This window comes from Talpa occidentalis, unplaced genomic scaffold, assembly GCF_014898055.3.
Source record: "Talpa occidentalis isolate TD23 unplaced genomic scaffold, MPIMG_talOcc4v2.1 talOcc4.11, whole genome shotgun sequence".
Classification (NCBI taxonomy): Eukaryota; Metazoa; Chordata; class Mammalia; order Eulipotyphla; family Talpidae; genus Talpa; species Talpa occidentalis.
This window is the reverse complement of record NW_023601104.1, coordinates 81,201,331-81,216,069: the sequence shown is the minus strand read 5'-3', so window position 1 is coordinate 81,216,069 and position 14,739 is coordinate 81,201,331. Positions and strand designations below refer to the sequence as shown.

Genomic DNA, 14,739 nt, shown 5'->3' with positions numbered 1-14,739 from the left:
ACTCAATTATACTTTAAAAATTACTTAGTTTTAGCATAGTTTTACATGTTGGATAAAAAATTCTAAATTAAAAAAAGCGGAGGGTGAAAAAAGTCAGGGTTTCCTACCTGTAGCAACATTGTGCAGAACTCCAATAGATGCAGTGTGGTAAATGATGTCATCACCATCATTTAAATAGTGAACATTATTCCTACAGTCTCTGCCTCGATAGCCAAAAACAAGCTCCAATACAAGGTCCTATAACAATGAGAAAGACAATCTCTGACATCTAAATGTTCACTATTGTTTTGTTACATACACTACTGTATACAGTCAAAGTGGAGGATGCATTTTGATGTTTTACATGCGTCAAACATAAAATTAAGTCAGACATATTTGTATATGTAATCTGTTTGGGGCAGCTGAAATACACTCCACACTTTTCTATACAGTAATAAAAATGAAAAGGATATCACAAGACCTCTGCTTCCAAGAATTTGTTTTTAAGATTTCATGTGTTAAACATCGGGATACTTTGTCCAAAAGATGAAAATTTCAATTTGTGATCACTGTTAGTCAAAATATCTAAACTGCATATACAACTAATGATAAATTAAGTCCACATGATACACTTTTTAAGGATTCACAGAATACATCAGCAATGGTTCACACCATCTCTGATAACTCATGCTGAAGTTCTGGCAGATAATTCTGCTGCTGGAAGTATCCATTTTCAATCAACTTTGTAAGGCTTTATGCTTTATTTTTGACCTAATTTAGCATATGTTGCTGTTAGCTACTGATATTAGGGCTATGAAATGCCTGGGAGGATGTTTCTTCTGGGTCAACCACTGTGGAAGCTTTCTTTAGTTGGAAGCAGAGACAGAAAGGGAAGCAGAGACTTCACTGAACACTGCAGTGACTAACTCACACATGGTAATAAATATTCCTGGCTTGGTATAAATATTAACCTTCAACTTATAAAGACTAATAAAAAATTGAAAAACAGCATATCAAGACTCGGATTTGACAGTTAAGCTGACTTTACAATCAAACAAAAAATTATTCAATACATTTATTTTCATAAAAATTAGTGACAAGATTTGAGTGTTTTACAAAAAGGAAATAAAAATAACTCTGGATACATTTTAAAGTACAAGTTAACAAGGGGGAGTGGGTTTTCCTCACCTCTATAGGTCTCTTTTTCTTGCCAACATTGTTTGTTTGGAGTTTCTCTGGCTGTGGTGGGGCCCTGCTCACAGGGGGCCTGGAACAGGGAGGTGGGATGAGGAGAGGCACACACCCCTGCTGCCTCTGCTGAGCCTCCCTCCCCCGCCCTCTGGAGAGAGACATCTGACACACCTTCACAAAATTGAGCCCACTCTCTGTTCCTCCCTAGATCATATCCTTCTTACACACATCTAAAGCAGGAGGGTAGAATGCAAATGTTATTTTAATGTTATTTTATTCAATTTACTTTTAATTTCTTTGGTGTATAGGTTTCATAATGTAAATAACAGCACAACAGCACTCTGCTTATAAACAAATATCCAAAAGTTAGCTCTATGTATAAAAAACTTAATGGGGAGCATTTATCAACAAAGCCTGCATTATTGTTTTGCACTGTCTATCACAGTAGGTACTCAATACATTCTTCCTGAGTTATTTCGAAAGTATTTCTGTGAATTTTCTACCCTGTTGGCAACATAAAATATGTCTGAGTTCAAATTTTTGCTCATTACCTGCTCCTCCATGCCCTTTACTTCCTCTTCTTCCTGATGCCCCTAGTTCGGTTAATGGTATCACCATCAGTTACTCAAGCAAGACATTTTACAGTCACAAAGTGTTATAAAACACGTACTTCATAAAAGATAATCATGATCACTGTTGGCTCCATTTCCTTCTCTTCTCTTATTCTCACCGTTTACTAAACATTACCAGCTTTCCCCATACAACAGTTCTCAAATCTCATCCCCTCTACTGTTTCCACTATTAGTCTGGGATCTATTGATATTTTTAATGCCCCACTAGATGTAGAGTTCCCTTTTTGAACAATTTAAATGTGGAGGCTCTTTCCTCAAACTCCTTTTTAAAAAATCTCCACATCATTTAGTTTATTTTTTCTCAGACAGCCATTATTCAAATATTTAATAACCTGAACACTGAATCTAAATCAATCAAATCTAAATGAATCATGTATCAACTCTTCACTCCAAATTTTAAGTTAATGTTCAATCTTTAACAACTAAGTCAAGAAACAATACCAATGAACTTTCCTGTGGAAAATGCCAAGATTTATGAATAAATCCATTAAAGGCATAAAATATATTTGCATTTTGAAAATGATTTTCAAGTTATGTAAAGTAAATGAAGTCTTACAGTTTGAACATGCAGTATAAAATATATGTATCTTCCTATGGAATATGAAGCAATAAATAAAACTATACAAGTATAACTGGTGCAAAAATAAAATGCACTTACAAGAACATACAACAAATTTTTAAAATCATTGCAGAAATTTTGATTTCAAACCTTTTTGATATACTTTTTAAATGTCTATATGGAATAAATATATTTGAATTTATATTTAGCATTTATAATTATTTCTGCTAAGATAATTTTAAAGAATGACAGCAGTCTTTTCTTTCAAGTGAATTTTGTTGGTGAACTATTCAGTGTTATCTGACAGCTCTACTAAACAAGTGATTTTTATCTATATAATCCTTTGTAACAGTTAAGCATATTTTAATTTTTTAAAGTTAATTTAAATAAGATATTGTTTACATAAAATTACACAACTTGAAAACTAGATAAGTTGAATGGATACCATTTTGGTTACTTATGTAGCATAAATCCAATAAATAAGATGCTACTCATTACTGATTTCAAAGAAGAAAAATGTGGGAAACTGAAGAGAGGTAAATAAAGCATACCAAAGAACATAGCTCATTAATGGTAAATATGAAAGATGATAAAAATACAAAAAAAAGGGTCTCATCAAACATCACAGAGAGGGATTACCTGGAACCTCTTTCCAGCAGCAGATAAAAAAAGAGAAGAGATTACAGCACAACTTTGAATTTTAAATACTTCTATAATAAAACAACTTCACAAATTTAATACAGAGAAACTATATATTAAAGGACCGTTGCTTTTTATTTGTTACTATATATGTGGAAAGATAAGTTATTCTATTAACAGCAGGGAAATCATAAAAAGGTTGAAAAAGAAAAACAAGTGCGAATTCAACACAGTCTATGTTAACAGCAAACATTAAAGTCTGTCACTTTAATTTTCCACATTGCAATCTGAATTTCAAACAAATACTGAAGCTTAATTTTAAGAACAGGCTGTGAAATGTTAACAACTGAAGGCCAGTGGCACTGTACTAAGGAGCCTGTATGAGGTGCCCATGCTCCTCCCACACTGACCAGAGAGGTACCCCAGGTCAGTCAGGCAGCCCAAGTCACTGAGGACTTATGTTGGACCTGGGATTTTGCTAGTAAAGGAGGTAACTTAAAAAATACAAAGTTCCCCTTAACAGCAAAATGATAAACAGAAGTGGAGGGACTCAGACATGTCATCTCATCTGACCTCCCACTCGAAAGAGGACCCCTCTACACAGCCTCAGCATCTCTTTGTAGCACCGAAGGCACATGGTCATCTAAATTTCCCCGGAACACATTCTGTGCTGGGGGTCTTTTCTATACAAGTGCTGCAGACCAGGGTAGCAACAGCAGCTTAAAAAGTTAGTTCCTTGTTTTGAAACATGTGAATCCCAGAGCAATTAATTACTCTTTATAGAAGTGGTTTCCAGTGTTCCTTCATCCTGTGCCTCCTTCTAGACCACTGTAAACTGTCAATGTTGCTTTAAAATGCAGATATCAATCAATAAGCTATTTTATAATCAATAAGCTATTTCAGATATGAGGATGGATATGAATGTTTCATTTCTGTTAAAATAGTGTAAGATTTACATGGGCCTCTTTTGCAGTGACCTCACACTCTAGACTCTTATCTTTGTACATACCACTTGTTTAAGAAAGATAACGGATCCCCGCTGTCTTCAGGAATAAATGAGTGCCTAATACCCGAGTTTCTATAAAAACTGGTCTAAATGCTACTATATCCCAGGGTTTTCCTGATGGTATCTCTTTGAAACTTCTAAAACAGTCTAGCCAATTCCACATTGTCCTGTTTCAGACACTGAAGACATTTTCATCTCTCTAAAGGCAGGCAGGTGGAAGAGTACCCCCAAAGAGCCCTTTCTTGTACATACCACTTTATTAAACATACAAATATCACTGCCCTATGTTAACACTTTTAAATGAATGGCTATCATAAACATACATTAAATATAAACTAAAAGGTTCATAAACTAAACCATATTTTCACTGACATGTCAAGTTAACAGTTTTTATTAGCCTGTACAACTTAAGGAAAACTAAAACTATCAAGAGTATGAGTTCGTGAAAAGTCATAATCAAATGAAGAACTTCACAACATCTACATGTTGTATATATGGTGCAGGATTTGTTCTATTCCCTTTCTAATTTTTTCTCAACAAATGTAGTTTAATGTTGAAGAGGAAGGAAAAAATAATCAATACCTTAAAATACTGTAAAATCAAAACAGAAGAGAGTGTATTTTAGGATATTTTCTTTAATAGAACACTTACCTTACTATGCCCTGCCTTCAAAAGGAACAAGAAAAAAGGAAACATACATGAAAATTGATGAAGAATAAAATATAGTAACTTAGTAAACAGAATAAAGGCAACATGGTAACAGAATTGTAAGGAAATTACCTAAATTTTAAGTTACAATGTTTGGCAAATTTTTATTAAAAAACATCAGAAATTTGTTTGGCTATTAACACATTAAAAGAAAATTTGCTACAAATTATTTATAGAAGAAAACATACAATTATGCAAGTCCTTTTGGAAAAATTATACTCCCACAAAACTATCAACCACAATTATCTTCCTTCTAAGCAAATAAGCTATCTCACAAGCATTTTAAAAAAGAACTTATAAAATATTTTGTTTCATACTTGATGGCAATATATATATATTTAAAACATGAAACATTACTTATAAAGAGCATATCTCTGCATCAATATATTCAAAGTTGGTAAAAAATGTCTCTTAATTTTCTTCTCCCATGATTTATTTATTTTTTGAAAATAAGGACTCAATTGTGATTCACATTTGACTTTTGCCTTGGCATTTTCAAAAGAATTCAACAGAGGTGAGTTGGAAAACAAAAGCAAAAAGAATGCAGCAGAGGTGAAATTGTAAAATAAATTAAAAACAAAATACAAAAAAATTTAAAAAATAATTTTGATAAAGTTAGTTGCAAAAAATGCAAGCTAACAGCAAAGACTCAATTATGACAGTGTTAGCTTTCTCATGAGCAGTAAAATATTTCCATCTGTGACAGCTTGTCCTTCAATAATGGGGGTGGAGGTGTGTGGAGGAGAGAATGAATCTGTTTCACCATGAATGACAGACTATCTAGATTTCTGATATCATGTATTAATCTGATAAATGATAATTTTTCTTTAAAAAAATCAATAAATGAAAATGATTTATGAAAACCTCTAGAGTTCTTTCTTCGCTGTATGCTTTTTGCTTTAAATCACCTGTGAGACATAACTTCCTTTAAGAAAAATTAAGCATTATCCTACAAATACTCTTAATTAGGAACACCCACATATGCATACTTACTATGTATTTCCTGAATTGATATATAGGTACTATTTATTACTTTGTGGGTATTTAATTTCAGGAAGTGTTTCAGCATTAACCAGGTATCTCCTCAATTAACTGTATTTCACCCAAGAGAGGGATGTTATTGGTGAAGACCTACTACCTAAATTCTTTATATATATTATTTCATTTAAACTTGGAAGTAGTCCATATTTTAGGGATTATAGTGCTCATTTTACCTCTGAGAAAATTGAGACTTAGAAAGAATAAAATGTTTTTAAAGGTCACACAACTCTCAGGTGATTAAAAAAAAAGAATATTTTAATGGACTCCAGAAACCATGCCCTATGTGATATATGATACCCCCTCCCGCCAAGTTGCTTCACCCTTGAATCCTGTGCAAGTATTTACATGATGGTGTGGTCAGCTTTCTTGAAATATACATCTAATTTAATTATTTGTTTCTTTATATGTGATGACTAAATCAGTGCCCACCCTCTCTCCCCTTTCTGTAAGGTAACAACTATTATGCCATCAGCAAACCCTGCCCCTGGGAGAGGAGCTATGAAACATGACCATCCAGAACTTTCCTGGGAGCTCTGGATTGGGATGTTCAACAGAATCTTTGCTTCTCCCTTTTCCAACACCCCCACACACCTCACTGTTTCCACTTCTTACTTTGCATTAGACAGTCAACCCACAGGTGCAAACTCAAATTCCTCTGCTAAGGCTTTCTTAAAGTATTTCTACCCATTAGGATTGTCCTCACTGACTATACAATCACTGGAATTTTCTACAAATTTTGCTTTATAGTGAGTGAATTCCCTTTCATTTTGATCTTTTCCCTCAAATACTCTTAATTTCTCATCATAAAGCTTTCCTTGTCACAGCTTTCTATAGAAGAGGTCAATGATATGTCCCCTTCCCATTCCCCCTTTGTTCCTCACCGATGTTTCTGGATATCTTTCTTTTATCATTTTGTAAAATGAATTCCAAGCCATCACTGATCCACATGCATGTTCCCTAATGACTTTTAAGCATCAGGTTTACAGCTCCTTTCTTGATATGTCACCCAGCTCTCTCTCTTCATAAAATTGCTGTGTACATGTTATTTTTGATTTGCTGATTCTATATATAAGACCAATAATTACCATTATAGGAGAATCATACTTGCCAAATTTTTGAAATAATGATTTTCTATCCTCACTTAAGGGCATATGGATGGCAAGATCTTTTTAAAATTTAATCATATCTCTGCTCATGTGCTTCCTAAAATGTACTTGGTATTAGATTCAATGTTTATTATCCCCTGTAACCTCATCACACATATTTACAAAAGCTAGCAAGTAATATTCCTTTAATCATACAGACTTCATAGAGTGGCATCATTACCTAAAACTACTTGGAAAAGCTAGTGTCACGTCCAAAAAGTGTTTTATTTTTGACCCAAATGTGTTTTTAAGAGGTGTTGGGAACTGTAAAATGAAAGCATATCACGGTTAGCTTTTGTAATATTTCATTCAGTTAATAAATTTTTAACATCAACATCTTTTTTCTTCATCTAGTTTTAAACTTGATTATTACCTCTCATCAACTGAGGGTTCTTTTTGTTGCAAATGAGGCTTGATTCCAAACATTGGGCGAATATTGGTTGATAAGGCTCTGATGGTGTAACTGATTTCATTCTCCCTTGTAACATCACTGTCATAGCCTGCCATCAAAATATAAGACTTACTCTCCAAGTTATAACTGAGGAACCCTATTATACAATAAAGTGGATAAAGTATGAAATTGTGTTATAGCCCAATTATGAAATAATATACCCAATAAAAAGGTGTAGAAGAATATTTAATATGTAACAATGTTTTCAAAGTATTACTAATAGATAACAGTAGGCCATAACTAATTAATTCAATATGATGCCATTTTTCTTAAAAAAAGACAATGTATATAAATGTACAGTTTGGTACAGTATGGGTATACTCTAAAATTTTTTTTTTTTTTTTTTTTTTTTTTTTATAGAGGCATGCTTTATTTATTTGTTTGCTGGTTTCTTTGTTTGTTTTGTTTATACATGCACTGGGTACAGTCAGAAGCGCGGGAGGGCGAGAGAATTCACCAGAGCCAGAGCGGGGAGCAGAGCAGGCAGAAGGACCGAAGTACACTGCGGAGGGGAGCAGCGGGCGGCAGGAGAGGTCTGCGCGCCATGTGGGACCCTCCTCCGGTGGCCGGGGAGCAGCCGGGGATCGAACCGGCGCCGCAGAGGCCGCGCGCAGCTTAGCGCTCAACTCTATAAAATTTTAACAGAGGTTACCTCTGAGTGGTCAAATTATGGATGCTGTAGTTATTTTTTCTTGCAAAATGTATTTTCTAATAATTCCATGATGAGCTGGTATTATTGGCATATTAGGAAAATAATCAAAATTACTTTAAAATGATTCAATACTATAAAATTTAACATTATGACTACCATACATTTGTAGATAAAGAACATCTAAGTTATCAATACATACTAGCCTGTTATTTTTGACTCACTGAACCAATTCTGGTGTTAAATAGACCAAAAAAACTAGGCCATGACTTTTGCAGTTTAAATCAGTTGTCCTAATTTTTTCTGTTTCTGTTAACATAAAATATTTCAAAATGACATACCCCCATCTTCTTCAGAATCTATATCAGATTCTTCACTATCACAAGGCTTTTTTTCTCGGTAGCCCTCCATTTCATTTGTCCAAACCATTAATGACATATCTGCTCCTCCTAAGGTGACCAACATGCTGTCATCGTAAGTCCAGCGAACATTTGTGACATGTGTACTGTGGGCCACATACCTCTTACACTTCCCAAATTTTCCCTAAAGATAAAAAAGATTCAAACAGTTTGAGAAATTCTATTGCCTGAAAACTTTCAGTTATAACTTTGAATTTCTTAATACATGATTGGAAATTAATCAAGGCATTTGTTAAAAATATAAAATTATTTAAACTCACTAGAACAAAAAATAATTCCCAAACCTGGTGAAGACAGCACACAACTAATGGTATCAGACATTACTAGTGTCATGGGATAACTTGGAAATCAATTTGATATTCTGCCTCAAAAGCATAAAAATGTTCTTTTACTCACCCTTTAGGCGTATATGCTAAAAATATGCAAAAAATATTTAGCACAGTATTTACTTATAGCAATGAAAAATTTAAATACTTAAATGTTCAACGGAGTAATGTTAATGACAATGTACACACACACATATCTATTAAAATCAATGATTATGCAGATATATTACTGGAAACAGATACCCAAACTGAGAAAGTCAAGACCTAAGTATATATGTACAACATATGGCCATATTAACAAAAAGTAATTACCAAATATTTTGGTCTATACCCATGTAATGATCTTTGTTTATAAATTGTATACACAGGAATGTATTTTCTTTTAAATATCAAGAAAGTGTTACCAACAACTTTTAAAACTAAATGCTAGCATTACCAAGCTATGAAGTGAATTCAGATCAAGGTGCCAAAAGGTTTTAGATGGACATCTTTTCAAGTATGTTAAAAGTAAGAAATGTCTAAAACATAGTGATAGGTAAATCAGTGAATTCTTTGGAAATGATGACTTTAAAATTGAAATAACATTGTATTATAACACTAGTAAAGATTCAGGTGAGCATCATTGAGAATCAACATGTATATACTACATAAAGTTCACAGCTAAATAAAAACTAGTTGAAATACAAAAAAAGGGAGTTTCCTGAAATTTTGTGGTTCTTGCTACAATGAAGTGAAGAAGGAATCTGTGGACTCATATCTAGAATCTATTCTCAAGGTATCTGTACCACTCATCTAGAATGCTGAAAATGAATATTTTAGCCAAAAAATGTTTTATTGGAACACATTCTTATTAACTAAACCACCTAAGTATATTCAAAACTAGATTTGTGGAATATTTTTGTGGGCACCTGAGTTCTCTCAGAACTTGTAAACTTATGTTTCATTTCAGTACTGATCTAAATATATTAATAAGAGCAGTTATTTAAGAGCACCACAAACTGAACATTGTAACATGAACTTAGTGCCCTGTTTCCAATTTATCTTCATGTTGGTATCAGATTATAACATATATCTAACTTTGTAATAATTAAATGCATCTGGATTTAATATACAGATTTTATTTTAGTGGTACATGAAAGTCTAATGCTTCCAAGGAGTCTGCATAGAGGAATGCTATAAGAGAATGGAGCAGTACACAGCAGCATGAGCATGCAGAACTCCAAAGAATCTTTACAGTTTGATTTTAGTATAATTGCAACATTCATCACATTAGATTAGTATTATTTATTTTAATTGTATAGGCATTGTATATTTACTGCTTATGGTATATATTTAATCAAAACAATACCAAAATTATTCGTCAAGATTAAGGATAAAAATCCCCTTAATTCCTCTAAAAGTGATATTTGTATTACTCAATATTGAGAAAACTTAAAACAATATGATATATAAGACATGGGATTATAAATTATATTAATGCTTTTAGAGAAAAGCTATAGACACACTATCAAGAATGGGAAACATAATTCTGAACCTTTTGTATTATCACCTCACATCTTACATATGTAATAGCCATATTTTATAGCTATTATAATAGCTTTTGTAACTATTATATTTGGAAGAGTTAAAAATAAAAACACATACTTTAGCAGGATATCTAAATAATTTCACAAATCCCAAATCATCTCCAGTAGCTAGAACCATTTTGTCACTGGTGAGGCAAGAGGCAGTTACATCTGTGACTTCTCCAATTACTGGCCAAATTCCCTCACTGCATAAGCCAAGTACACCTGTCCATGATGCCCAACCAATTTTTTCTACCTAAAAAGGAAAAAAAAAGCTGTAATTTGTAATACTTAAACCAAAAAATAACCAAAATTTGAGTATTTTTCATTGTAGTTACATGTAACACAAGAAAAATTAAAATTTTAAGAAAAACAGCTAAATTGTTAGTTCTCTTGGTTTTGTAGTTTCCCAAGTCTACTAGTTTCATCATAAAAAATTTAACATATCATTCAAGATGTACTTATATCTACTGTGTGTTCCAGATATTGAACATACAGTGATTGTAAGACTTTTTACTCTTAAAATAATCAACTTATTCTTACATCTCATGTCTAAATTTCTAATATGTTATAAGCATTTTTTCCAATTAATTGTTACCTGAAATTAAGAACTTTTATAGTCTCTGTCTTATTAAGCTTTCATGTTAAATTTGTTTTGCCTCCTTATCTGTGTCAAAAAATGTTAATACTGTCAGGCACAAAACCAAACACGCTTTCTCTTTTCCTTTAAATATGAATTCACCAACAAGCATCTTAGGTATACAGCTTCCAAAGGATTTGAGAAACATGAGTACTCCTATCTTAAATGGCCTGCTAATTCATGCTTCTTATGCTTTGAGGACCTAACTAGACATGCAAGCAATTTATTCCTTTCATAATACAGTATCTCCTTTCCCTATCTACATAGTCTGGACCAATAAAATAAACTCACAAAAACAGTATCCAAAATTCAAAGCTTAACAGGCTTGAGAACAGGTTTCACATGTAACTAAACGGCGGGAGGCAGCATCAATTTCCTAATCACTCTTAGTTATAGCAACATTACAAGCACTGTGGTCTTCCTACCTCCACACTGGGGATGGTTTGTTTTTTCCCTCTAGGAGCTTCAAAGAACAACTGTTCTTTAGCACCTGTGTTGACCTGTAAGAGCTTTCCTTAAAAAAGAAAATTAAAAAAATATATACATATAAAAATACATATAAGTGATATGATGTCTAATAACTGGGGAAAATGAAGTTTAAACATAAAAATTTTCTTCTTCTGCACTCAAATGTAATAAGAACAATTGATTTTTTTTTTTCTTAAATACTCAGAAGTGTCAGTTTTGTCAGTGCAGAACAGAGCTAAGGTACGATTTGGTTGTTTACCTTAGCTTTAAGGTAAGATTTGGTTGTTTCCAAGAGCGTGAGGGGCAGAGGCATCTGGAGGAGCAAGCCTTCTTGGGAGCCAGGCCCCAAAGCTGCCCCTTTGGGCTTAATCCTTATATAAACAATTATATTTATAAATGGTTTAACTTTTGCATGTGTACATACGTAAAGGCTACTTCTGTTTTATGTACACACATAAAAAACATTTTTTTTAAAGATTTATTTATTTATTTATACAAGCACTGGGTACAGTCAGAAGCGCAGGAGGGTGAGAGAATTCACCAGAGCCAGAGCAGGGATCAGAACGGGCAGACTGATGAAATATACTGCTGAGGGGAGCAGCGGATGGCAGGAGAGGTCTGCACGCCATGTGGGACCCCTCCCGGGGATCGAACCGGTGCTGCAGAGGCTGCAGGAAGCTTTGCAGCCCAGCGCTCAACCGCTGCGCCACCAGGGGAGGCCCATAAAAACATTTCTAAAGCTATCAGAAACAAATTTTGGAAAAAAGTAAGCATTTTGTTTAGTCGTATTTGGAAAAACTAATTTATAATACTAGATTTATGTAGATAAATATATGAAACAAAAGTCCTTAAAAACTGAGCATTTAAAATCTTTAGCACTGACCCAAATTTATTATACTGTCATATACTGTACATTCTGCTGAAAGAGTAAAGATACTCATTAAATTATGTATGCTATGCAATTATGTCTTAATATTTTTAAGAAACATATTTTATTGAACAGAGAAATAACATTAAAATCCTCATTAACATCTGTTTTCCAAATTTTGAGCTATTATTTATGTCAAACTTACCTGACAAAAACCAGGACGACCAATTAAATTTTTGCATATTTATTTTACAAATTAAAGAATTTATCATTTACTGTAAAATCACTTGAAAATACACTAATAAGTGCTAAAAAGTCTGAATTTAGCATTAATCTTCAGATGTAAAATAAAATAGTGGAAAATAATTTTGAGTAATTTTCTTTCACTGTGATTTTGAATCCCTCCGTTGAATCACCTTTTTCTCTTAAGTAGCTATCCTTAATCAGTGAAAATGTTATCACATAGTAAGTTTTTCAGTTCTTACCTCTAATATCCCAGTCAATATGGGTTATATAACTTGTAGCGCCTTTGCATATTCCTACTCGTTTACTACTCTGCACATTATATATATCTATAAAGTTGTCATGGGATGCAACAGCAAGGTATTTCCCAGAACCTATAATAGAAATATATTTGCTTAACATTTTCCACCTTTAGAAATATTTTTAATATTCTACAACTAGTTTATTTTATTAATTTTTTTTTGAGGAACTCGTTGTTTGATAAGTTATGACAAGACGTGTCAAATGACAAATAGTAAATATATTTTTAAAAGATATGCATTATAATTAACAAAATGAAACAAAGTTTTTTAGTGTCATGAAGTAGTTTAGTGGAAAACAAATGTCAAAAATTATGCACTATGTAATTTTGATATATTTTGCATTTATTAAAAAAACCCTCTTTAAGATTAGAAAAAGCAGAAGTAAACAAACGTAAGTAAATTTAGCCCTAACACTAGTAATTCTTATACTATACTAACATCATAGATAATAATGGAAAGCACTGAAGTAAAATTAATGTAATTTAAAAAGCATTAAGAATATAATGAAAACAGCCATCAACCACTTTCATGTTATAAATGAAGAAGCTGAAACTCAAGAGAAGTGCCAGGGCCTTTCACACAGAAAACAGAGCTGGCACTGAGCCAATTACTTTGACACTGACTTAATACATAGTTTCTTTCTTACCACCCGGTTCTTCCAGTCAAAAAAGTGAATTTCTGAGATAAAACGGTAGATAATAAAAATTACACACTGATATGTTTACTCACTGCAAGACCAAGTTAATAATCAAATATGACTATGACTGCAATGGAATCTTACCTGGTGAAAATCGAATATCTGAGATAATATCTTTTCTGTGGTGAAAAGATACAAGGTCCTCTAAAGTATCTGCATTTGCCATTAAGAAACTTCCATCATTGAGCCCTACAGCTAAAGCTTTACCATCAGGAGAAAAACAGCAACATCTCCCACCTAAAAAAGAAAGAGCATTTATCAGGCAATTCTACAGAAAATCTTTAATTCTTAATTTCAAAGAGGATTTCTATATTTACTATGGCCTCAAATCAATATTACAAGTCAAAGGATGCGCATAATTAAAGTTATCTATTGACTGAAATCAGAGGTATGAAATCCAAAGCAGTAATTACAAACTATTGTCCTCTTCTGAATGTAACAAAATAAACTACTGATATTTTATCTTTAAAGAATTAAGTTGATTAGAAGGGATGAGAGATTTTTAAGTAACATGAAAAACAATGACGTGGAAATTCGGGAGGGAGGTTACCACCTTTTTAGTTTCCAATAAATCAAATTTAAGAAGGCCATCTTTGTGAAAATGCTTTCATATTTTAAAGACTGGCATAGGCAAGGTTGAAGCTAGGAAGATCAACACATGTTCCAAAACTGCACGTGAAGAAATGATGATGTTAATATTATTAATTTCAAAAACTAAGGGCTTATGCTGTGCTGGCAAGCAGAAAACACGGGCTTATCCTGACCACAGGGATGCAGCAAGCATATTTAAAAGTCCAAAGAAACTTGCATAAAATTTGGGGAGGGAGCATGGGGCATTTTTACAGAAAGAAGTCACCAGTTCAGGTTTTTAAACTCTCACCACAATTCCAAATATGAGTAGAGAGAGCTTCTACTGAAAGACTGTTACAGAATGAACTGACACCTGGTCATCTAATTAACAAGTATACATTCGTAACGAAGAAATACAGGATTTGATTCCTGAGACCTGAGTCAAAAGATGATGATGATGATGGGCCTCCCTGGTGGCACAAGGGGTTAAGCACAGCACTCTGAAGCAATCCGCAGCCTCTGCAGCATGAATTTGATCCCAGGGCACAACCCACAAGGTGCAGCAGACCTCTCAGGTCTCACCCCGCTGCTCCCCTCAGCAGTGTATTTCAGTCAATCTGCCTGTTCTGTCCCCACTCTGT

At 33.3% G+C, this 14,739-nt stretch overlaps 1 protein-coding gene across 5 annotated transcripts in view; it reads right to left on the bottom strand.

Moving 5' to 3' along the window:
• The window catches only part of EML5 (EMAP like 5), a 126,885-nt gene that overhangs the window by 26,759 nt on the left and 85,387 nt on the right, over positions 1–14,739 (bottom strand). For 4 of the 5 annotated variants that reach the window (XM_054691758.1, XM_037503740.2, XM_054691764.1 and 1 more), the window contains exons 22-30: positions 13,613–13,765; positions 12,772–12,903; positions 11,376–11,464; positions 10,390–10,566; positions 8,342–8,543; positions 7,274–7,400; positions 4,658–4,672; positions 1,168–1,246; positions 108–237 (exon numbers count right to left, since the gene is read on the bottom strand). In XM_054691758.1, the coding sequence (XP_054547733.1) occupies positions 108–237; positions 1,168–1,246; positions 4,658–4,672; positions 7,274–7,400; positions 8,342–8,543; positions 10,390–10,566; positions 11,376–11,464; positions 12,772–12,903; positions 13,613–13,765 (1,104 nt within the window). The remainder of the gene's footprint in view (positions 1–107; positions 238–1,167; positions 1,247–4,657; positions 4,673–7,273; positions 7,401–8,341; positions 8,544–10,389; positions 10,567–11,375; positions 11,465–12,771; positions 12,904–13,612; positions 13,766–14,739) is intronic. The other variant, XM_037503741.2, reaches the window with a different exon arrangement.